At 34.0% G+C, this 26,780-nt stretch overlaps 1 protein-coding gene across 1 annotated transcript in view; it reads left to right on the top strand.

Annotated features, from left to right (window-relative positions):
- naz (nazgul) overlaps nt 1–26,780 on the top strand; it is a 250,169-nt gene that overhangs the window by 67,879 nt on the left and 155,510 nt on the right. Inside the window, exon 3 of the mRNA XM_073961095.1 lies at nt 3,188–3,251. Coding sequence (XP_073817196.1) covers nt 3,188–3,251 — 64 coding nt within the window. The remainder of the gene's footprint in view (nt 1–3,187; nt 3,252–26,780) is intronic.

The raw sequence follows: 26,780 nt of genomic DNA, 5'->3' as shown, positions 1-26,780 counted from the left end.
TTTTCTCCGTCATTCCATTCTTCTTTAGATTTTCTATTGCTTGCATCTATTACAAAGAGAAATACCAAATAAACGTAAATTCACTTATATAAACAAATGAATACATAAAACTTAACAGAAATAGTTTGTCCAATATTTACATACTTACTTTTCTAAGTTAAAAACACGAATCATAAAATTTTTATTCATCCGCACTTGGCGGCGTTATAATGTCAACTAAAACAATGTTGTTAACAATTTGCTGATCAACTTTTTGGCAGACCGGGTTGTTTTGCTTAATCTTGTTTTCTGCTTGTTAAACGCACACACGCACATTCACACCGCACAGCTGGAATTTACTTCATAACAACAACGAAATACACAACAAGGAACGACAGAGAATAACATACCGAGAGAATAAGCCTGCATACCAGCCATGCACGCGTCTTTACGAAAAAGTTAACTACAACTCTCTTTCCCATACAAAAACCCAAAATAGCATTCTCTTCTTGTGCACCAATGCTTCATACCCAAGTAGAAAAAATGAGACAAACATTTTAATGAGAATGAATATGTATGTATATCAAAGCCAATCGCTACCCTGTAGGAAGTGTGGGGTCATGTGTTGACATGTCGCCACTTTGTCTACTAATATGGTGACAAAGTCAACACTTTGTCACCAGGTTGTCAACTATTGATACCATTACCTTAATAAGAAGAAGCATTGTGTATATTGACAGATGATAGCCCAACGAAGCATCTTTTTTTAATTTTCTTAATTGTTTGGCGTAAAATAATTTTTGCGGTTGGTGAAAAAAAGTGTTCAAAGCATATAATTTCAATAACAAGTATGAGCAAAAGAAAATATAAAAGACATGTGAAAAATAAACAATTCTATAGCAAAGTACGAATTCTGAGGCGACTAACAACATTTGTGGTGAAATTTCGACAATTAGACATTATGTGGAACCTTTAGAGAAGATTGTGGAGCCTGATGTATATATTGTCCCGTCTCGCTGGAAATGCTGAATGCAACTAAACATAATAATGAATTACAATGTTGAAGAATTATTTGGCAAAAATCGATTGTGAGATTTTTCCAATGTTATACAGCTGTAATAGGCAAGCAAATTTAAATTTATGTTTATTTATACATGTTTATTCTTTCCAATTCCTAGATGTTATATCAACATTCAGCGAATCGCCTGATAAAACGTTATGTGCAACGGAAGAATAACTATTTTAAGCAGACAAGTCATTGGTGCGACTTGGCCAAGAAAATAAAACGAAAAGGTTTTTTATTATTAATATGTTAAAATGTTTAAGCAGCCTTGAAAACATGGTCTTTATTTACTAATTTTTACTTATGTGGAATCTTTGGCTTATCCTTTTAAAAATATAAAAATACTGTAATACGCAATTTGTAAATTTTTAGCATTTTCAATATTATTTGTTTTATTATTTAATGAAATGTAGTATTTAAACAAATGTGTAGCTTCATCTTCTTATTAAACGTACTATATAGCTGCTTTATCTATGAAAAGTTCCAAATAAGCTAAAAAATTTAGTATTGAAAATTTGGTACTATTGACTCACTACCTCCAATGTCTATACTGACTTACTACCTCCATTGTCTATACTGACTCACTACCTCCAATGTCTATACTGACTCACTACCTCCAATGTCAACACATGGTTCCTCAGGAACTACTGACTTACTATTGACATACTAGTTCCATTGTCAGTACTGACTTTCGAATGACACGTTCATACAAAATGTCTATAGGAAATTACATTAGTTGTCTACAGTTTGTCAGTAGTACTGTTGACAATGTCAGTAGTAAGTCAGTATAGATTCACTATTGACATTTCCTACAGGGTAGGAAAGCAAGTAAGGAATTTTTGTACAGTTACGCTTTTAGAGACGCATCTGCTAATATTCGTACATACATATGTATGTTTGATGTATGTGATTCTATACACACATATGTATGTACTTGGCAGATTCATAAATGTGTTCTGTTTATGATTGTGGAAAATTTAAAACATTTGTTTAATAAAGAAAAATAATTAGATGAAAAATGATAATATAAGGGTCATAATATAGATAAGATTTCAGACCCTTTTTTCATTCCGCAAAATAGTATTGGGAACTTCAGAAATGTTTCAATTATTAATTGAAACTCTTGCAATTATTTAATGAAAATGTTTCATTTATTCAATGAAACTGTTTCATTTATTTAATGAAACTATTTCATTTATTTAATGAAACTATATCATTAATTTTTGGAGCCAACTAAAAACATCAAATATATCCAATTTTCCACCATTTTTTTAAAAGATGTTTGAATACTAGTATTTTGAGGCACATACTATTTACAATAGTTTCAATACTCACATATTTTTTAAAATTTAAAGAAATTAGAAGTTACATTACATCAATGAAATACGTTTCATTTATTCAATGAAACCAAAAATCATTAAATTTTAGTTAACGTAAGGTTTCATAGCATTAACTAAACATTTCATTGTATTAATGTAACATTTCATAGCATCAATGAAAAATAATCAATGAAACCCGTTCATTGATACAACGAAGCATTTTTCTTTCAGTGATATCTATGTCGGCAAAGCCGACTGATAATTTTTTTATTGTTAATGCCTACGTTTAATCGGGTATGTACCGTCGCATCAACAAGGTAGTGTTTCGAGTAGATATTTGCTTATCGTAGCATCGGCCGTGAAGGTCGTTCATCTGTCTCAACATGATCAATTTCTTACGTGGTGTGTTCTACACGAATTCTAATGATACTATAATAGCGAAATCCGACCAACTTGATCTACATACGGTTGTGTATAGAAATCTATCCCACTGTGTTTAAAATTGTCACATAGTAGAGTTTAGCACATCACCTTTACATACCCTGCAATCACACCTACTTTACATGGTAAGTCTGTTTTTGTTGTTGAACAAAATGTGCCATCGCTTTTCCCATTGTTTATGCAAATTAAAGTTGTGCCTCATTAAATATTCGAAACACAAAAGAAATGAGATTGAATTATAAAATTTAGCAAATTTGAACATATTCAAATGTATGGCATTCATTTTCTCTTCTTATATTATTTGGCATCATTTACCACACCCCCTCGCCCCTGAATGTATGGATGACTGGTTGGTTGGTTGGCTGGCTTCTTGGCTCATTTGCAGACGCATCCATTACCGTGAATTGTTGTACACCCGGTCTAGTACGTGGTACTTCACACCTTCGCAGGTAAGTTGTTGTTGTTTGTTTTTTTTTTCTTTTTATTTTGCATATCCTGTATACATTGTATAACATAAAAGGACATTTGTACTGTTGCTGTTTGCTGTCCTAGTCTTGCTATTTTTGTGTATTTTGTTTTTATAAAAAATGACTGCATTCACTTTCTATTTGTCCTTCATTTGAATTTCATTTCACTTGATGTGGTTGGGTGTTTGGAATTGGTCGGGTGCTGGGAGGCATAGTAGGTAAATGTTTTAGGGTGTGTATGTGAGAGTGTTAAGGACACATTTTCAAATGAGTATTTTTCGTTTGGTCTGTTTTTGCTTTAGTATTTTTGGTGTATGTACATTTTTTGTGGTTAAGCTTTTGCCGTGGTCCAAAAACCGCACAATCCTTTGATGCCATTCCGCCACTTGTTTTTGCTTTTTTTTTGTACAAGTTTTACACCAAACAATGTTGTAGTTTATTTTTATTGTAAATCGCATTGGTTTTATAAATATATACACCAGATATATTTGTTTGAATCCTTAGTGCAATTTAAATTTTATTGTAATGCTTTGGAATGAGTTTTGTTGTGTTGTGTTTAGTTGAATTGGCTTTGTTTTCGTTTAATTTATATTTGCATGCCTAACGAAGTGTAACAATAAAAGTTGATTTTCCTCACCCGAAATTCGTTCTTTAAATTCAATACAATGAAATGGAAATTTTACAAATGTATGGAAACTAATTGCATTATAATGCTACAACTTTGCCTCTGAGATAAATTGAAATTTCCTAACGGTTTGGAAGATATAGTCCTGACTAAATGACCCTTTTTACATCAAAGCATCAAACCTTTGGAGGCCTTTAACCGCGAAAGTTGATGAGATAGGGAAAAACGGCGAGACACGTGTCTTCTCATTTTTGGTGTTCTATCACACTGCGGTGTCAGAATATGGTTAATAATTTTCGTGTTGCACAGTGTTATGTATATTTATATAAATTTTTATACCCTCCACCATAATATGGTTTTGGATGGATTTATCATTCCGTTTGTAACACATGGAAATATTCGTCGGAGACCCTATAAAAACCAAAAATGTTTTGCAATCGATGAATCCGAGTTTCACTCCTTCAGAACTCGCAAACTGTTAACATATTCTATATAGTACTAGCAAATGCCCGCTACTTCGTATGCGGAAAGGGAACAGAATATATATAAACAATATTTAATACGGGAATGGTGAATACTGCAGATTCTGTTGTACTAAGACCTATTTTTAATACCAATATTTTTTTCGATTGTAGTCAGAATTTACAGAAAAAAATCTGCCGTATCGCATCCCTACACAACTACCATATTTTTTATTTCGAATTTCCAAAACTACGTATCATATTGCAAATTTCAGATTTGACTCCTGGTTTTAACCCTTCACTAACACAGCATTCCCTTCCAGTACGAATTTCCAAACACTAAACTTTATCTTACCCTTTCGCCAAAACCCGAATAGGTCCGTTAAATTTTCGGCATTCAAAATGGTCATAAAAATCCACGTTTTCGTATATCCCGTATAACGGTACCTCTCGACTTAGTGTATTTTAAAAGAAGAACAAATCTATATTGTCCAATTTTCTTTAAATTTGGACCTTGAATACTCAGAGGATATAAAAGTTTAATTTAAAAAATCTGCACTTCACTCCACGTTTATTAGAAGAGATATTTTGAAGATTTAGAGTATTTTGAAGATCTTCTGCACATTTTCCAACCGAAATTCGGAATTTGTGGCATGAAAGGTTAGAAAACTTCTTTACAAAAAATTTTAGTTAATGTGCACGGGTATGTCAACCGTATATAACGGAACATTGTTTGGAGGCATTTCAATTTAGGATTTTTTAATATCAGGGGCTAAATACCTTCTAGTTAACAAAATTGTCGCATTGGACCACGTTTTCAAATTTACATACCAAAGCGGTCAGAACAAAAACATTTTTTGAAAAGATACTTCACGTTTGACTACTAAATTTCAGTACATTATTTAGAAATTCCTTGGCGTTAACATCAAATCAATGGAACAATATTCAGTACAATTTTTCAAACTCAGAACTTTGTCTCAAATTTTAGGGTGACCTTCATAACAAATATTTTTCCATTTCGTATTTTTTATACAAATAGCGTATTTCCAAATTATATAATCCCAGCTTTGTTCCTACACCCAACACCAAATTTAGTACCTTAACTATTTAAAATGGTTTTGGAACCAACATGTTACCCAACTTTTCACGCACATAGGTAAACGTTTCAAAAATTACTTCCTTATATTCAACATATATCCTAACCCCAATTCACTTTTCCAGTCTTACCAGTTCCCCTGAAACCCATTTGAGGACTATTTAGTAGTTTTTGTATAAATAAGTACGAATTTTCAAAACCTCCTTCCTACCTCTACTCTAAACACCAATTGCTAACCTAATACTGAATTTCAAAATTCCAGTTCTACCCTTTACAAAATCACAAATTGTACAAAATTCTATACCATATAGCAAATACCAAAAGGTACCAAATGTTGTACCATTTATCACTTTTCGTACACGATTTTCCAAAATGTACTTTCATATCTCAGCTCTATCCGTTCACCTAAACCCAAATTATAGCCAATGTAGTTCCATTTAGCACTTTTCTTTTTTTCCAAAACTACCTCAATCCTACACTCCAACAATAATCTGTTCACGCAAATACAAACTATAGCGAATTTCGTACCATTTAGTACTACTTCGTGCACATTAGTACGATTTTCCAAAGCTACCTCCATATCTCAATTCTATATTCCAACAGTAATCTTAATTTCAAATTTCAGGATTCCAGCTCTTCAAATCCTAATCAAACTAAACTCACTACCATTTACGACTTTTCGACTTTTGGCACATCTTTCTTACTCTTCATCAGTGACCCTCATTCCAAATTTCAGGATTCCGGCCCTATTCGTTAACCAATATCCAAATTGTACCAATTTAGTACCATTTAGTATTTTTCGTATACTTTTAATTCGAATTTCCAAAAACCTTTCTTCTTTAGTCTCCATCCGTGACCTTCATTCCAAATTTCAGGATTCCAGCTCTATTCGTTCACCCAAACCCAAATTATACTAAATTAAGTACCATTTATTACTTTTCGTATACTTATAGTTCGAATTCCAAAAACCTTTAATTTTTACTCTTCATCAGTGATCCTCATTCCTAATTTCAGGATTCCAGCTCTATCCGTTCACCCAAATCCATATTGTACTAAATTTAGTACCATTTAGTACTTTTCGTGCACTTATAGTTCGAATTTCTAAAAACCTTTCTTTGTTACTCTCCATCAGTGACCATCATTACAAATTTCAAGATTCAAGCTCAATCCGTTCAACCAAATCCAAATTGTACTAAATTTAGTACCATTTAGAACTTTTCGTACCTTTATAGTTCGAATTTACAAAAACCTTTCTTTGTTACTCTCCACCAGTGACCCTAATTTCAAATTTCAGGATTCCAGCTCTATCTGTTCACCCCAATCCAAATTGTACTAAATTTAGTACCATTTAGTACTTTTCGTACCCTTATAGTTCGAATTTACAAAAACCTTTCTTCGTTACTCTTTATCAGTGACCCTCATTCCAAATTTCAGGATTCCAGCTCTATCTGTTCACCCAAATCTCAATTGTACTAAATTTAGTACCCTTTTGTACTTTTAGTACACTTGTTGTTCGAATTTCCAAAAACCCTTTGGTACATCTTTCTAACTTTCCATCGGTGACCCTCATACCAAATTTCAGAGTTCTAGCTCTACGCGTTCGCGTAATACAAAGGGTACCATATTTAGTACCTTTTGGTACTTTTCGTACCCTTCCAGTTCGAATTTCGAAAAATCCAGCCTTATCTCACCCCTACACACCAACAGCAACCTAAACCCAAAATTTCAACTTTCTAGCTTCAGCGGTTTCGTCTGGGCGCTGATGAATCAGTCAGTCACTCACCTCACTACTCTTTTATATATATAGATTTTGGAAAACGGGACATTCCTAAACATTTTCTGAAAATTAGGTTCAGTAGTTTTGGAAAAATAATGTTTTGGAAAGAGCGGGCGTGGTTATCAGTTTTCAAGATATAACATATTAAAAAAGTAGGGCTGGTTCGGTATTTTGGCTCCAAATATATACCTAGGGTGCACACAACTTCGTTGCCTAACAAAATGTATGCTGAAACCGATATAATCAAAAGTTTGGCTTATACATATATCTTTTAACAGAAAGGCATGGGAAAGGTAACCTACCTCTTCCGAAATTCATAAAATATACCTAACAACGGCAAACATTAAGGTTTTGCTGCAAATTTTATGGAAATCCCTTTAGTAGTATTGTAGTTATGACATATTAAAATAAAAACAGGCGTGGTGGGGCCTATAGGCCCTAAAGAAGTACCTAGATTGTAGATTAATCCGTAAATTTTTAATCCGATACATGCATAATTTTTGCAAATATAACGTTTTTTTAAAAATATCGCATAGAGGAGGTACTCCGCCCCTCTGGAATTCAATAAAATATATAACCTGTTTTCGGGGCGTGGTAAACTTTTCTTTCAAAAAACCTAAGTTGGGTTATGACGGCATTTGATTTTTATTCATAAAGGTAAGGCTTTTTTTAAATATGTCCCCTTCAAAATTCAAGAAAATATGCCCGTATTTTCAGGAAAATCGGTTTAGTAGTTTTGTAGATGTAACATATTTTAAAAAGTGGGTGTGGTCGAGACTTTGGATCCTAAAAAAGTGGGTAAGGTCGGAGACACAACCACAATTGTCTTGCAAATTAACCTCAAAATATATACATTCGTAATTATTGTAAATATAACATTTTTAAAAAAGTAGGGTATAGGGGAAGTACCCCGCCCCTTCCGAAATTCAACTGAATTTGTAGCCTATTTTAAGAGGGGGCCATCCCTGTACATTCTCTGGCAATTTCAGGAAAATCGGTTCAGTAGTTTTTGTAGAAATGATAAAAATTGAAAATTGACAAAAATGGGCGTAAAAGTGGGCATGGTCAAAATTTTCATTGCATAAAACCCCAAGTCGGGTTATGGCGCACATTTTACAGAAAAAATTATCGAAATCGGGCTAGCCGTCCTCAACTGATGCCATTACCAACGAACGACATTTGATTTTTATTTATAAAGATTTAATAGTTTAGACAAATCACGATTTTCGTGAAAATCCCTTCAGTAGTTTTGTAGATATAACCTAATTAGAAAGTGAGCGTGGTCGGATCTTAAGTCCCAAGTACGTAAGGTTGGAGACACAATCGCCATTGACTCGCAAATAAATTCCGAAACCGATACATTCGTAATTGTTGCAAAAATTGCATTTTTACAAAAATAGGGCATAGGGGAGGTACCCGCCCGATCGGAAAGTCAACAAATATGTAGCCTATTTATTTATTTATTTATTTAAATATATTTATTATAATTATTATTTATTATTATTTTTATCGGGGACAAACCCTGTACATTCGCTGAAAGTTTCAGGAAAATCGATTCAATAGTTTCGTAGATATAACATATTTGAAAAAGTGGGCGCTGTCCACTCTTAATGCCCCAAATAAGCACGTAAGGTCCTAGACACAATCGCCATTGACTCGGAAATTAATTTTCAAAGCGATACATTTGTAATTGTTGCAAATATTGCATTTTTACAAAAATAGGGCATAGGGGAGGTTCCCCGCCCGATCCGAAATTCTACCAAATTTGTAGCCTATTTCAACCGGGGGCCATCACTCTACGTTCCCTGAAAATTTCAGGAAAATCTATTGAGTAGTTTCGTAGATATAGCATATTTATAAAAGTGGGCGGAAAACTAGGCATGGCCAATTTTTCTTTGCATAAAAACCTAAACTGGACTATGACTAACACTTCCACAAAAAATTATCCAAAATTATCCAACAAACGACAATTGAGTTTTATATATAAAGACAAGTAAGTACGTATCAGTCAGCTGTGCTGACGGAGAAATACCCTCAGCCACTGACCAAGAAAAAACAACAAAACCAACCAAACCAAACACAGTAATTATGCCGTATATAAAATATCTTGATTTTATATCACGTGTTTGCTTTATAAAATATATTGATTTTATATCACGAGTTTGCTTTAAAATCTGAAGGTACCGTAACGGTGGCTTATACCAAATCATTGACATACATATTCCAAACATTTTTGGCAACCAAACTTCCTCATAAAGGACTCAAAATATTCAATTATGTTAAAATAAGTTTGAAAGAAATTTTTGAAAAAGTTTTAGAGTTATCTTGCACAATATCCGACAGGGGTTTGAAGCTTTTGGGCCATGATCTTAGGAAGTATTGACTTACTCCGGAACAAAATGTACCATTGTAAATGAGGCCGCTCCAATAATCTACTAAAAAAGAGTCAAAACGATGCGAGAGGAGCTCCTAAACTTCACTTGATTCGAATTTTGTGTGGGAGTTACCCGAAGGAGTGGACCGATATAGTATATATTTCAATCCCATACTGGACTGGATGAAATAATACGATGAGCAAAGCCTGCATCAATCAAAAACTCCCTGCGAGGATTATCTTGGGGATTTGCCATTTTGGTTGGTGCCGTCAGGGTTTCTTGGAGCTTTTAGGCCAATATCTCAGGAATTATTGACTTACTCCGGCAAAAAAAAAAAAAAATGTACCGTCGTAAAGCAAGCCACAAAAAAAAAAAACTTACTGAAAAAAATTTCAAAACGATCAGTGAGAAGCTCTTAAACTTCACTTTATCCGAATTGTGTGTGGGAGTTACCCGAAAGAGTGGACCGATACAGTATATATTTCAATCCCATACTGGACTGGATGAAATAATACGATGAGCAAAGCCTGCATCAATCAAAAACTCCCTGCGAGGATTATCTTGGGGATTTGCCATTTTGGTTGGTGCCGTCAGGGTTTCTTGGAGCTTTTAGGCCAATATCTCAGGAATTATTGACTTACTCCGGCAAAAAAAAAATGTACCGTCGTAAAGCGAGCCACAAAAAAAACTTACTGAAAAAAAATTTCAAAACGATCAGTGAGAAGCTCTTAAACTTCACTTTATCCGAATTGTGTGTGGGAGGTACTCGAAAGAGTTGACCGATACAATACATATTCTAACCTGATACATGACTGGATGAAATAATACGATGTGCAAAGCCTGCACCAATCAGAAATTCCGTGCGAGGATTATCTTGCGGATTTGCCATTTTGGTTGGTGCCGTCAGGGTTTCTTGGAGCTTTTATGTCAATATCTCAGGAAGTATGGACTACCGCAAGAAAAAATTTTACCGTCATAAAGGGAGCCGCAAGGAAAACTTACTGGAAAAAATTGCAAAACTATCCGAGGGAGCCCTTAAGCCCTTTGGTTCGAATCGGTTGAACTGTTCGAGAGTTATCGTGCACACAAGCCAGACCGACATGTTTCGTATCAAAGTGTACTAGGCCTGGGCGATTTGTATGGAGGAAAAAAGTGATAGTGGGCGCCTGGAATTTCCGATTCTTGGGATTGTACTGAGCAAGAAAGTCCACTAGACCATATGTCTGCGGTGAAAATCGAGCCCCCTGATTTTGACTTGAAATTGTTGTCAAGGATATTTTGGCCAAACCATATCTCAGAAACTTGACCTATCCTGAAAAATTTCTTTTGCGTTCTTAGTACACTCACCAAGGGCTTTCATCTCCAAAAGGAAATTTCCACCCACTGACTTTGAGTCAAATTTTGTAGCACAGTGTAATTTATCGATATTTTCCGAAAAATGTGCACATTCTCGGGGCCATAACTGCATGAAGGAGCGTTCCAATGGTATAATAATATTTTTTAACGTTTTATTTTCAAAAAACGGATTTTTATCCTCAGGCTCCTTTAACTGTTAGCTACAGTTGCTTTTTTAACAGTTATATATTTTTTCTTTGCAGTGGACTTTAAAATATATCTAGACACGATAAACAAAAGGTGAACTTGTTCTTTTATAAAGGTTGATCCAACTAGATGTTATTAACTTTTTTTTAAGAAAAAAACAGAAAATTCTAATTGGATGGGAAATGTTTCTTATTATTTTAAAGAACATTCCTTAGCATTTATTTTTTACGTTTATGTCTATCAAATTCTTGTCGTAGAGTCCAATTTTCGCCGAATAGTTCGAAAATTTCGACTGGTAACTGACGAATGACACGCGTGATTTTTTGCCCCAAGGTCTGAATTGAAGCGGGGTTGTCCGCAAACACATTAAACTTTACATATCCCCATAGGAAAAAGTCTAACGGTGTGATATCACAAGATCTTGGTGGCCAATCGACCGTCCCAAAACCTGAAATTGTCTGTTCATCGAAATATTCTTTTAATAAACCCATTGATTAATGTCATGTGGAGAAGAATCGTTGTCTTGTTGAAACCATATGTAGTCGATATCACGAGCTTCATTTTCAAGACGCCTATTCGGCTTTCATGGTCGTCATTGAAGGTTAAGTTCTCACCGATAAAATTTTCGAAGAAATATGGGCTGATGGCTCTACCAGCGGACAAACCCCACTAAACCGTTGTTTTCCTGTATGAGGGGACACCTCTTGAATCTCCTTAGGTTGCTCTTAACCTAAATGAGGCTACCTTCCTTGTTTACATACCCATTAAGCCAGTAATGGGACCCATTGCTGAACAAAATTTGGCTCGAAACACATTCCTCAACGAAAGTGAATTTTCGTAATAATGTTGAAAGATTTGCAAACATTGTTCAATCGTAAGTCTTCGCACGATAAAAAGCCAAATAAAACTAAACAAAAACAAGTAAGAAAGTATCAGTCAGCTGAGCCGACAGAGATATACCCTCAGCCACGTACCCGAAGAAAAAAGTTAACACAATACTTCTGTAGGTTTTTTAGCTGTGGGGAAAATTTTACAGGTTAGAAAGGGTCTCAAAAAACTACATGTTGCAACAAAATTCAGATCCAAGACGAGTGCATTTTTTCCAAACTTTGGGTAGGGTGTACGCGTAGGAGTGTTCCGATGTAGTACATATTCGGACCTAATACAAATCTGTAGGAAATTATTTTTTTTCTTTAGGAGTCTATGGATATTTTCCTTACAGACTATATAATTAACAAGTAAGATAAGTCTATAGTCGGACGGAGCCGACCATGTGATACCCTATACCACTATCCCTGGACAAACGCTCTCCACGGAACTTTTTTTCAATGATTGTGAAAATTTAATTATCCAAAATCAGAGATGTAATGTATAATACTTATGACCAAAACCAAAATGTTATCTAGCATGACAAAGACGTTTTTGTAGCAGGAAAGGAAAATTTAGTTCACACAAACTAAAATGTAATGAAACCCACTTATGTAGTACTACTACTTCCGTCGTTTAACCGCTACGTTATTGAAATTTTTACCAATTTCACACAAAAGTTTCAGTCCATTAACCCGCTAAGTATTATCTGATCTTCACGTTGCACAATGGTTTCATATCGATTTTTCGTGGCCAAAAGTATTTCTTATGGAAAAAGTTCATATTTGTGTATGTAAATATACTTGTTTTTGTGTTTTATCTACATATTAGAGAATTAAAAAATATATATTTTAATTCTTTTCGTAGAGTTGCAATATAACATCTGAATAGGACGGACATTTTTTCATTTTATGTGTTAAGATCGCTTCAGTTGTATTTGGATTACAGGTCCATACTATATCGTTTTTGAGAGTCTTATAATATACCAACAAAAACAGGCTCATTTTTTGGGTTATCAGAATGAGTTTTAATCAAATAAATTTAGGACTAGAGCAAAATTTGAATTAAAAAAATTAATTGAAACTTAATAAGGTGTCAAAAAGCATTTATAAAACAACTTTTGTAAATAATTTTTGTTCAATTTTTTTTTAATTTAAACCTCGCGCTATTACCTTTCTTTTCCATATTTTACTTTAAAAAATTTTATTTTTGTTTTAGCGATATTTTTAAACAGAAGCTGTGAAAAATACTGCGCACGTGACTTTGATATTAACTGAGTAAACAAATGTTAATTTTGACAGCATTTATTTATAACGGTAAATAAAATTTTTTAAAAGACAAACATTATTGTCATTGTTTTAGAGTGTTTACTTGCATATGACAACGAAAAAAACAATAAAACGAAATGTCAAAAATTTGACTTTTGGCCAAAGAATTCGCATTTGGAACCTTAGTGCGTTGGTTTGTACGCTTCTTCTTCATCATAAACTCAAACTTTGTTAAAAATTTTGCGGGTTATTATTTTGACCTACAGAGCCGCTACAAAATTGGTTAAAATTTTGTTTTTGGTCGATTTCATCCCGTGAACATTTCACGATCATCACCAAAATCTAATCATTTCTATTCTGGCCCGAACCCAATCTCCGTAAAAAATTTGTTACAATCGGTCCATAATTGCGGCCTTAAAAGCTTGTTTACAATTTTTAATGGACGGACACACATCTCTAAATCGCTTTTCTCTTCGAGATATGAATTTTGGCATACCAAATAAGGGGTCTAGAACGAATATTTCGTGGTGTTACATAAACTTTTGGAGAGACAATATGTAGCATGGTATAAAAATGTGGTTCTCTACACAGAACCTATTATATATTAGGCAGTAGGCCCGTTATCTAGCAAACACTTTATTGCAATTTACATCAGAGGAAAGGTCAGTAGTTTTTTTCCATATGTAGACTACTTTGCGAAATATATATGTCCTCAAGGAATTAAAATATCGACCAAAAATAAAATTTTTATATTTTTCATACCAAAGTAATGGTCCATTTCACCCGCTAAAGAATATCAGATCATCATTCAAAATTGTAGGCATCTTTTTCGACCTATACTCTTACCCGGTGCAAAAAAAAAAAATCGTGACTATTGATGTATAATTGCGACTTCTAGCGAGTTTATTATTACACTACAAACAAATAACGGGATATATTAGGCTGTAACTCTGTTATCTGATTATGCACACCAACATAATTGGCATCAATTGAAAGGTCAAGCGTTCCACTTTCAAGTATATCTCACTTGTCCGGAATGTCACTTACAGGAATTAAGATATAAGCTGTATATTAAACTTTTCACACAAAAGTTTTGGTCCATTTAACCCTCTAAATATTATCCGATCGCCATCTCAGATTGCAAGCTTCTCCTTTGTGATATACTCTTACCTTATTTAAAATTACGCGTTGATCGGACTATTATTGAGACCTACAGAGCCGCTAGAAAATTGGACAAATATTGTGTTTTTGGTCCATTTCACCCGCTAAATATTTCACGATCATCAACAATAAGAATAGGGATCTATTCTGATCTGAACCCGACCTCCATACAAAATTTCGTAACGATCGTTCCATAATTGCGGCCTGGAGCGTGTTTACAATTTATAATGGACAGACGGACGGACGGACGGACTGACGGACGGACACACATCTCAAAATCGCTTTATTTCGTCGAAATATGAAGAATGGTATACCACATTGGGGGTCTCCGACGAATATTTCGCGGTGTTACATGCATTTTTAGCAAAACAAACTTATAATACCCTTTTCCACATTGTGGTATAGGGTATAAAAATGTTGTACTCAATTTTCTGAATTTAAATATATTAAAATTTTACTTTCCAATTTACAAAGTTTGAGCTAAATTGATTTCTCTCTTAAAGGGTTAGCCAGTTTTACACATTAGCCAGTTTAGGTGGTGCCGGTAGGATTTTCTGGACGTTTTTGGGTCATTATCTCAGGAAGTATGGACTTGCCCACGAAAAAAAATAACAACGTCGTAACAGGGGCCGCAAGTGCAACCTGCTGCATCACAAATTAATAAGATCAGAGAGGAGTTGTTAAACTATACTTTTTCCAAATTTTGTGTGTGAGGTACCCAAATGAGTGGACCGATATAGTCCATATTAGAACCCGATCTATGCCTGAAAGTAATATTACCAATAGCAAAGTTTAGCTCAATTCGGTTACTCCCTCCTAGAGTTGTGGGGGAGGTACCGGAAGGAGTGAACCGATATGGTCTATCTTCGAACTTAAACTAAGTTTGGACAAAATATTGAAAGACCCAAAATTTGAACCAAATATGTTGATCCGTTCGAGAGTTATTGTTTGCAGTTTTCGTGCTGATTTCTGAGGAAGTGTGGACTTGCTCCTGAAAAAAATTATATCGTCGTAATGGGGGTAGTGAATACAAGTGGCTGCAACAAAAATCAAAGCGATTCGAGAGCAGGCCTTAAACTGCACTTAAGCAAAATTTTGTGTGGGAGGTACCCGAAAGAGTGGACCAATAGGGTCCATATTGGAACCTCATCTATGTCTAGTAGAAATGTCACGATGTGCAAAGTATGGATATATTCGGTTATCGTGCGGACAATTTGTCCAAACATTTTTGAACTTTTGTGGGGGAGGTACCTGAAGGAGTGGACCGATATGGCCCATCTTCGGACTTAAATCGAATCTGGACAAAATATTTCGATACCCAAAATTTGAACCAAATCGATTGATCCCTTCGAGAGTTATTGTGCGCACCAGCCAGCCAGACAGACAGACAGACAGACGGACGGACATTGCTAGATCGACTCAAAATTGTCTGAAACGGATATCGTACAAACATACTTGGGGTCTAATACCATTATTTCGATGAGGCACATTTTTGGTCATATCAAAGTGTAAATACCCTCTTTAGCCTAAAGGCTGAGGGTATAATAATATGATACCATGACACGACTCACACGTGATCAGTCAAAAAATGTCATTTATAAAAGTACCTCTAGTTGGATCGTCCTTTATATTTGTTGGGGATTTAATGATATGATGGAAATTTCCATCAATTCATGCCAAAGATTTTTTTCTTTTCGAGCCAAATTTTCCACCTGAGTTGACTGTAAATTGGTTGGACAAGTGAGCGCCAGTGTTTAGAAATATGGTTTCTTTACATCGATTTATCGATCCCTTCAATATTCAATTCCCTATGTGGAAAGCAGTAGAAATAATTTCCACAACATAACACAAAAGGGAAACTGAAATCGTTGTTCCATTCAATAGCATTGTGTAAAGTTCTAAAAATTGCAAAATTATTCCAACGAATACATCATCGTATAGTTGATGTGAAATGTAATCCAATATGGATTTTTTATGAGGGGAAAATGAGACAAACGAAGGAACACAAATATCAACAATTGTCCTAGTCTTCTACAATACATGCTATGAATCCTGTTTCCAAAGCCCCCAAAGAATACTTACACAAAAGGGGAGGTACGCACCTCCCTTCCTCCCTACATACCTAGATAAATGAAAGAATAACACAAGTCACCAATACCACCACCACTACTACTACTACTAGCACACTATTACATTCAGTATTTATGACATTACGAAAAGCTTTTTGTTTTCGTATCGTCGTCGTACTGTGTGGATTATCGTAAAATATCAATTGGGTGTTCAAATGAAATCAAAACGATATAAATGAAACTGAATTGAATGGATATTTTGATTTCTGATTACAATTCAATAATGGAAATCTTTTAATAATCCTCATAAACATGATAGTTAAGACGATTTGTGGAACAAATAAATCAGAGGGGTTAAGCAAAAGAATTGATTTTGAAATAAATGGCATGTCTTAGACTATTTGGAATTAGTTAAATGGCAGGACATAAGTCCTTTGTGTTTTATTTTGGCAATAAAAGAGAGAAATAGTTGTGTTAGTTATGATACATATGAAGGATAGCAAATTGTATGTTGACCCACCGTAGGACAAGAAGGATCTAATTATTAGGTTATTCGGTGTCTTCCAAGTTATGTTTATCGCATTACTAAAATACTGTCAGATAACATACAGGTCCAACGATCTTCGACATTAACGAGTATTAAATAATCACGCTTTAGACTCGGACAACTTACGGAATCAGCCAATAACTGGAAAAAATATTATGTAAAAAATCCAACATCTCAGTATAATACCCTGGATAAATCACTCCATACAGCCATTAATGTCAATTTGAAGGAATAAAAAAAAACTATCTTCTATGGTATAAAACCAAACTGCAACTGATGTGAAACAATAAAGGATGGCGTTAAATTCGGCCGGGCCGAACTTTATACTCTTTTCACCAAGAGTTGTATTAAAGTAAAATGGAAAAATTAGTTTTCTTTGTTCATTAACGTTCTAAGTCCCTCCGCCACGCTAACTAAATACTATCGCTTTCTTTTAAACAGCCTATAAAATCAATGAGACATCGATGTTTTCCACCCATTCAGACTTCAAAATATCATGTTACAGTCATTCCATTTTCGGGATTTAATACCCAGCAAAATAAATTGGAAGTAGTGCAATGTGGACTAGTTCTTTCACGGCATGTTTTTATGCAGTTCAAACGGAGTCGTGAAAAAGGCACTCCATTCCTCACATTTTAACCGCATTTGGATGCAATCCAAAGAATCACATCCATTTGTCACATTTTAACAACATCCGGAGGCAGTTCAGCGGAGTCGTGAAAAAGGCACTCCAATTCCTCACAATTTAACAGCATCCGGATGCAGTGCAAACGGAGTCGTGAAAAAGGCACTCCGTTCGCTATATTTTAATAGCAGTTGTTAGAGATCCCTACATGTACATAAATCAGTTTGTACATCCCTACAGGCAGCAACAGGCAACAAAAAGAGATAAGCGTGTTAACATTTCCAAACATTTGTTAATACAAACTAAATAATATTTAATTTGTGAACATTTTTCCGGTAACTCACGAGAAGAAAATTTCCCAATGGAGTGCTGTTGGAGTACATGTCGAAATCTTAACTGGTGATGGGAAGACAATATCAAACCCATTTAGCAGATGAAGCAAAAGCACTTAAGTTTGGATTAAATGAAAAGAGGAGGAAACACAATGTTTGCGATTGAATTCAATAGAGAATTTTCATAATTTGTGTTAATTTAATAAAGTTATTAATATTTTTGTTTTACACAAATAATAAATGCATTTTATTTTGTTATTCAAAACACGTGCTCTGGACTGCCTCCTATTCTACCCCAAAGGGTCAGTTAAAATGCAATGCCAAAGGGTCTGTTAAAATGCGGTGCCAAAGGTTCAGTTAAAATGCCGTGCCAAAGGTTCAGTTAAAATGCAATGCCAAAGGGTCAGTTAAAATGCGGTGCAATGGAGTGCCTCTTTAAGGGGTCACTCCCTTGTAAAAATCATGAGTGAAAATGCATAATTTGATGCACTTCCAAATCACTTGTACATATCATTTAACTGCCTCTTTGGAGGCAAACTTTTCGCTGGGTATTTACAATAAATTTTTAAACATGATTTAAACATGATCCCTTCGATTTTTTCAAAAAAATTTTATGTTAAACTACGTTCAATTACAAAAATTTTAAGCCCTATGTGGTAATGGGATTCGGACGATTACTATTTTTTCTGAATTTTTTAAAACTTGTCAATACAATTTTTCCTTTATACCTTTGTCCAAAATTTATTATTTTATTAAAAAATTAAAAGTTTCATTTATAAATATTTGTTTTGATTTTTTATTTATGAATTTATCTCAACATATTAAAAACTGCGTCATTTTTCGATTTTGAAAATGCATCAGCGAAAATTCCATTAAAGTCCACTGTGGATTTTTTTCTATTTTTTATGATAAATATATAATATATAATGATAAATATGTACTCTTAGCTTCAAAAATACAGGAAATACAAATTTTGGACAAAGGTATTAAGGAAAAATTGTATTGACAAATTTTAAAAAATTCATAAAAAATAGTAATCGTCCGAATCCCATTACCACATAGGGCTTAAAATTTTTGTAATTGAACGTAGTTTAACATAAAATTTTTTTGAAAAAATCGAAGGGTGCAATCATGTTAAAAAATTTATTTTAAATATTAAATCCCGAAAATTGCATTGAAGCCCACTGTGCATTTTTCTTTTAAATATTTCTTTCGATAGCTGATAAAAAAACAAACAAATCAAAAAAAGATGGTCCCATTTGGACCAATATTAAAGAAGTTATGAGTATTTCTTTGCATGTAGTTTTTACAGAATTTTACTTTTTCAAGGCGCGATATCTTTGGAACCGTTAGTCAAAAAAAATTGAAAATATACTAAAATGTTTTGTTAATCAGCAGCATCGCCACAGCAAAAAAATAAAGGAAATCAAAAACCTCATCTTGAAAAAGTGTCCGATTTCACTCAGAAATCCCCATATATATTGTACAAGTAGTCAATTTATGAATCAAACAAGTTTATTCTCAATATTACACAGGTTTGTCCGCGTATATCTCACTGGTAAAATCTTAAAACCTCATAAAAAATATGTGGTTATAAATGACCAGATAATCATCTCATGAAAGAAAGTTGGGGATTCTAAAGAAAATTCCGTTAGAAATGTCTTTTAGTAGAAGAGGAAGCTCAGAAGGCTTTCACATGATTAAAGACCAGTGGTGGGATTATCTAACTCATTTTTAGGCAGAAGCCTCGTTATCTACCAAACTCATTATTGCAATTTGTATCAGTGGAAAGGTCAGTCGTTCTTTTTTCATATGTAGGCTACTTTTTGCGGTATATGCCCTCCAGAAATTAAAATATTGACCAAATATAAAATGTTTATATTTTTCATACAAAAGTAATGGTCCATTTCACCCGCTAAATAATATCAGACCATCATCCAAAATTGTAGGCACCTTCGTCGTCCTAAAGTCTTACCTAGTGCAAAATTTCGTGACTATCGAGTTATAATTGCGACCTCTAGAGTGTTTATTATTATACTACAAACAAATAATTGGATATAAGGCTGTAACTCTGCTATCTTATCATGTACACCAACACGATTGGCATCAATAGAAAGGTCAAAAGCTTATTTTCCAAGTATATCTTACTTACACGGAATATGTCTTCCAAGAATAAAGATATAAGCTGTATATTAATAATTTTCACAATTTTCACACAGAGGTTGTGGTCTATTTAACCCTCTAAATATTATCTGATCATCATCTCAAATTGCAAGCTTCTTCGTCGTCATATACCCTTACCTTATTGCAAATTTGAAAATATACTAAAATGTTTTGTTAATCAGCAGCATCGCCACAGCAAAAAATAAAGGAAATCAAAAACCTCATCTTGAAAAAGTGGCCGATTTCACTCAGAAATCCCCATATATATTGTACAAGTAGTCAATTTATGAATCAAACAAGTTTATTCTCAATATTACACAGGTTTGTCCGCGTATATCTCACTGGTAAAATCTTAAAACCTCATAAAAAATATGTGGTTATAAATGACCAGATAATCATCTCATAAAAGAAAGTTGGGGATTCTAAAGAAAATTCCGTTAGAAATGTCTTTTAGTAGAAGAGGAAGCTCAGAAGGCTTTCACATGATTAAAGACCAGTAGTGGGATTATCTAACTCATTTTTAGGCAGAAGCCTCGTTATCTACCAAACTCATTATTGCAATTTGTATCAGTGGAAAGGTCAGTCGTTCTTTTTTCATATGTAGGCTACTTTTTGCGGTATATGCCCTCCAGAAATTAAAATATTGACCAAATATGAAATGTTTATATTTTTCATACAAAAGTAATGGTCCATTTCACCCGCTAAATAATATCAGACCATCATCCAAAATTGTAGGCACCTTCGTCGTCCTAAAGTCTTACCTAGTGCAAAATTTCGTGACTATCGAGTTATAGTTGCGACCTCTAGAGTGTTTATTATTATACTACAAACAAATAATTGGATATAAGGATGTAACTCTGCTATCTTATCATGTCCACCAACACAATTGGCATCAATAGAAAGGTCAAAAGCTTATTTTCCAAGTATATCTTACTTACCCGGAATATGTCTTCCAAGAATAAAGATATAAGCTGTATATTAATAATTTTCACAATTTTCACACAAAGGTTGTGGTCTATTTAACCCTCTAAATATTATCTGATCATCATCTCAAATTGCAAGCTTCTTCGTCGTCATATACCCTTACCTTATTGAAAATTTCGCGTTGATCGGACTATTATTGCGACCTACAGAGCTGCAACAAAATTGGATAAATATTATGTTTTTGGTCCATTTCACCCGCTAAATATTTCACGATCATCAACAATAAAAATAGGGATCTATTCTGGTCTGAACCCGACCTCCATACAAAGTTGCGTGATGATCGGTCCATAATTGCGGCCTGGAGTTTGATTACTATTTATAATGGACAGACGGACGGACGGAAGGACGGACGGACACACATCTCAAAATCGCTTTATCTCGTCGAGATATGAAGATTGGTATACCCATTGGGCGTCTCCGACGAATATTTCGCGGTGTTACATGAATTTTTACCAAAACAAACTTATAATACCCTTTCCACATAGTGGTGTAGGGTATAAAAATGTACAAAAAAGTGTCCAATTTTTGCGATCATCAGAATAGGTTTGAATCAAATAAAATTGAAAAATTGTACTACCCATGCAAATATTGCGCACATTTTAGTTTAGTAAAATGGAACATTCTGATAAATCCTACACAAATTTGACACGCTTTATTAGATACGTGGGTTAAATTCTCAACCTGGAAAAGTAACGAAGAACTTTCAGATAAAATCAAGAAATATTCCAACAAAACGTTTTATAAACCTGCTTTAAACGACTTTTTCATTTCGTTAGATCTCTTCTGATTTGAGCTCGAGTTTCATTTTTAACTATACTTGCAGTACAATTTTATGTATTATCATGCTTACAAATCGACCATAGTTGACCACATGTATCATAAATGTTCCAAAATTGTTCTGGAAAAATGTCTCTTCGACGACATTAACGTAGAAAGTTGTAATTAAAATTTAAAGCACGGTGTGCCTTAACAAATTTAAATTTAACGGTACCTCCCGAAAATAACTAAATAGTATAGATCTGTAATACGAACACATCAGCAGATAACTTAACATATTAAAAGAACAAATTTCAAATCTATTCAGATGATCGGGAGTGTATATCAGTTTGCATTATCAAGATATGACTATAACCGGCCCCGTATTTATATAAAAATACACCTATTTTAGACTTTCCACCATAATATGGTGTGGATAGTATAAAAATAATCTTGATAATGCAACCTGATTTTGAGACTGTGTAATACTTCAGTAAGTTCATTCAGATTTACACTAAACAATATTCCCTGCGGTAATTGTTGGTTTGATGGAGAGAAAAGTGAGACAATTTTTTCTTCCCATTTCACTTCTCAACGTCATCTCTAACTGACTAGCTGCAAGCAAGAATGCCTAACGTAAATCTGGACAGTTACACTAACCCACATAAGGCACTTTATTACCCCAAAAAAGACACTGACATGAAAAGTTATCAAAATAAGCGCAATTACCGGCCGTACAAAATCATAATTTTCTTACATGATTTCAAATATGTATACTTAAATTACTTAAGAGGAAGTTATAAATTATGTTATATTTTCCCATTACATTACAATTATCACACCAAAAGCAAAAGAACATACACCGTTTATTCGTTTTATGCTTAATCTGGTGTATATTTTTACTGTCCAACAAATTGGAATTACTTCACATGTTTTGTGTGTCTGCAAATATATTGCAATATTTTCAACAAAATACAAAATACACACTGTCATTACAAACGTACCACAGCAGACACCATCACCACATATAGATTTGTATCTGTAATGAGAAGAACATGAACGACAATCCCATAATTCAATGGTTTATATTTTCAATATAGTGCTGCTAGCCAGACTTACATACAAGCTTATACAACGATACTGGCATGCGTTTTGTCTTAACGGGTAACCAAATACGAACTAGGTATTTTCGATTACAAAACCAATGTTCAACTACATAGGTTGACTACAATTGTTTTGTTAGCCAAATTTGTGAACCACATGAAGCGAATAAATTATCTTCTGCATTACCAGTGGTCTGAAAAATGCTGCGATTTCAACTTCACATAACATATAGTACTAAAATAATACCCATTGAAGTGCACATAAAAATGTCTCTTTGTGTTACATACCATCGCACTCACATACATACATACATATATACATACATACATGGTATATTAACAAACAATTGTTTAATGTGCAATTATTTTTCGTGCTACAATTCTGCAGCACGCACACACACTCAAATGATCATCTCATTCCAGTCCGCCCACCCCCTTATTTATGCGACTTAATTTTTGCTCACACAAAGTCATTTTGGGTCCAGACATACTGATGTACATAGATCTGTACATGGGGGAATAAGATATGGAATTATTGTTCGTCTGTATATGTAGTTAACGACGACGAAATATTGTAATTGTATTACAAACACACATCCATACGTATATTTTCTTTTTGGGAAGGTTGCTCATGATAACTCTGAATATATTACCGATTTCTGCTATGTAACCAACGATGTATGAAATCAAATTAAAGTGTACACTTTCCTAATGGAAGCAACGACAACGAACTATAAACCTAATTATCAGAAGTTAATTTATGTGTGGAACAAATTGTATAGTCGATGTGGGAATATGGGTCAAGTGATGTAGAAAACTAAAATTGGAAAGTGAATTTGTAGTGTATGTCATTCGGCAGATGACTGTGAATAACTAGAACATTTTTGAATTTAGGCAACTTTTATTTGCTTTATAGGGAGAGAGAGTAAAGAATTTATATAACTTTTTTATATCTTATATTTATATCAACACCATTAAATTAATATTAATTATACCCTACACCACTATGTGGAAAGGTATTATAAGTTTGTTCTTTCGAAAATTCATGTAACACCGCGAAATATTCGTCGTAGACCTCCCATGTGGTATACCAAAATTCATATCTCGATGAGATAAAACGATTTTGAGATGTGTGTCCGTCCGTTGAAAATTTTAATCAAACTCCAGGCCGCAATTATGGACCAATCGTCACGAAATTTTTTATGGAGGGCGGGTTCCCACCATGATCGAAACGACTAGTTGTGGTGATAGTGAAATATTTTGACCAAAAACTAAATTTTTATTCGATTTTGTAGCGGCTCTGTACGTCGCAATGATGGTCTAAGTAAGGTTTGGGTTTACTACAAAGAAGAAGCCTGTAATTTAAAATAATGATCATATAATATTTAACATGTTAAATGGAAATTGATAACATTTTTAGTATAATGACAATATATTATTTAGAAGAGGAACTCTTGATCTTTCTATTGTTTACGTGGTCAGATAACAGAGTTACAACCTGGAGTCGGCTTTCTTTACGACTCCAGACTCTACTTAGTCCACTCCGAGGGTAATTTTCAATGTTACTCAAAATTAATAATATATGTACTGGTTTCCAATTGTTTCCTATATGTTGTTTCTTCATAAGATGTTCTTTGAGAGAACATTGGTTCCAATATAATATTCAACTACAAAACTGGCACATTTTTCCTGAACTTATCCCATTGAAATGAAAACTTAATAAAACTTAAGTTAAGTTCGACTGGCACCCTTCCCCTTGAAAAAATCTTTAAACTTTGAACATTGTCAACTTGAGGGGCTATAAAAACGTTGATCCATATACGAAATATATGAAATTAAAACAATTCGGTTTGATAAGAATTCTCTACCGAATTTAGAAGATATACCTTAAAACTCTTCATTGAATTCAGCAGACATACTGACAATGACCTCAAATGATAGTAAATATCCTCTTCCCCATCTTCCAACTGAGTATAACATAGGTTTTTATTACATGATTCAATAGCTTTCTTATAATATGAATATGTAAACGGGCCAAAAAAATTTTTGTTCATACATTTTTCATATAAGAATAAAATAAACGGTGCATAAAAAATGTAGGACAAAATTTTGTCCGACTCCGGCTACGAAACCCTGGGAAAATCTATAAAACCTATTCTCGGACCTAAAAACTCCACATACAAAATTTCATGAAATTCGCTAAAGACATTAACCAAAATCGAAACGCAAACCTTGTTATCAAACATACGTCATCCCAAAATGTATCATCTGGTAATAAAATTGAAACTCCACATTATCCGCCTAAACAGATTGAGCCTAAGAACAATCAATCCGGTTCCTTCTAAACTCATATAAATCGTCAATCGTATGCATCAACTTCAGGTAATCAACCTATATTGACAGACTTTCTAAAAAGTATAGAAAACATTAACCAAAGGCTCCGCGTACAAAACGAGTTAAATGCTAAAATTATAGAAAAGATCAATCTATTTTTATAAAACAATGCCGTTTGTTAGAATAGCAACATGGAACTGCAATGGTCTCATTAAACATCTAAATGAGATCGAATTATTCCTAAACACAGAAAAGATTGACATTCTCTTAATATCAGAAAGCCATTTCACTAACTCTTCATTTGCCAAGATCAACGGCTATACATTGCATAAGGCCCTCCATCCCCCACAACGAGCTCGATGGGGGAGCTGCGGTGATTATAAAGGATACCTTACAACATTATGAAGATTAAAAAAATGAAACAGAAGCTTTTCAAATATCTACGATCACGATAAACCTTTAAAAATAATAAGGCCTTCAAGATTGGTTCAATATATTCACCGCCAAGGTACATTATACAAGAATCGGATCTAGACTTACTAGTCCAAAAGGCAGTGAATTGTATAAGTCCATAAGGAACAACTCGTGCAGAGTAGTATCGGGAAATGAGCCTACTTACTGGCCATCAAACTCAGATCTTATTCCTGATTTAATAGACTTTTTTATACCCTACACCAATATGTTGAAAGGGTATTATAAGTTTGTTTTGGTAAAAATTCATGTAACATCGCGATATATTTGTCGGAGACCCCAATGTGCTATACCAATCTTCATATCTCGGCGAGATAAAGCGACTTTGAGATGTGTGTCCGTCCGTCCGTGTGTCCGTCTGTCCATTATAAATTGTAATTAAACTACAGGCCGCAATTATGGACCGATCGTAACGAAACTTGGTATGGAGGTCGGTTTCACATCAGAATAGATCGCTATTTTAATTGGTGATGATCGTGAAATATTTAGCGGGTGAAATGGACCGAAAATATAATTTTTATCCGATTTTGTAGCTGCTCGCAGAAATAGTACGATCACCTCGAAAAAATCATGCAATTAGAGATGGCGATCAGATAATATTTAGAGGGTTAAAGGGACCACAACTTTTGTGTGAAAATTGTGAAAATTTTTAATATACATCTTATATCTTTTTTCCTGGAAGAGACATTCCGGGCAAGTAAGCTATACTTGGAAGAGGAACGCTTGACATTTCCATTGATGTCAATTACGTTGATTTACGTGCTCAGATAACAGAGTTACAGCCTAATATATCCAGTTTTTTGCTTGAAGTGTAATCAAAAACACACTAGAGGTCGCAATTATAGCTCAATAGTCACAAAATTTTGCACGAGGTAAGAGTTTAGGTAGAAGAAAATGCCTATAATTTTGCATGATGATCTGATATTATTTAGCGGGTGACTTAGACTATTACTTT

Source organism: Musca autumnalis, unplaced genomic scaffold, assembly GCF_047663935.1.
Source record: "Musca autumnalis isolate F117 unplaced genomic scaffold, ASM4766393v1 scaffold_1, whole genome shotgun sequence".
Classification (NCBI taxonomy): domain Eukaryota; kingdom Metazoa; phylum Arthropoda; class Insecta; order Diptera; family Muscidae; genus Musca; species Musca autumnalis.
The sequence above is the reverse complement of the archived record's forward strand: the minus strand, read 5'-3'. Positions and strand labels throughout refer to the sequence as shown.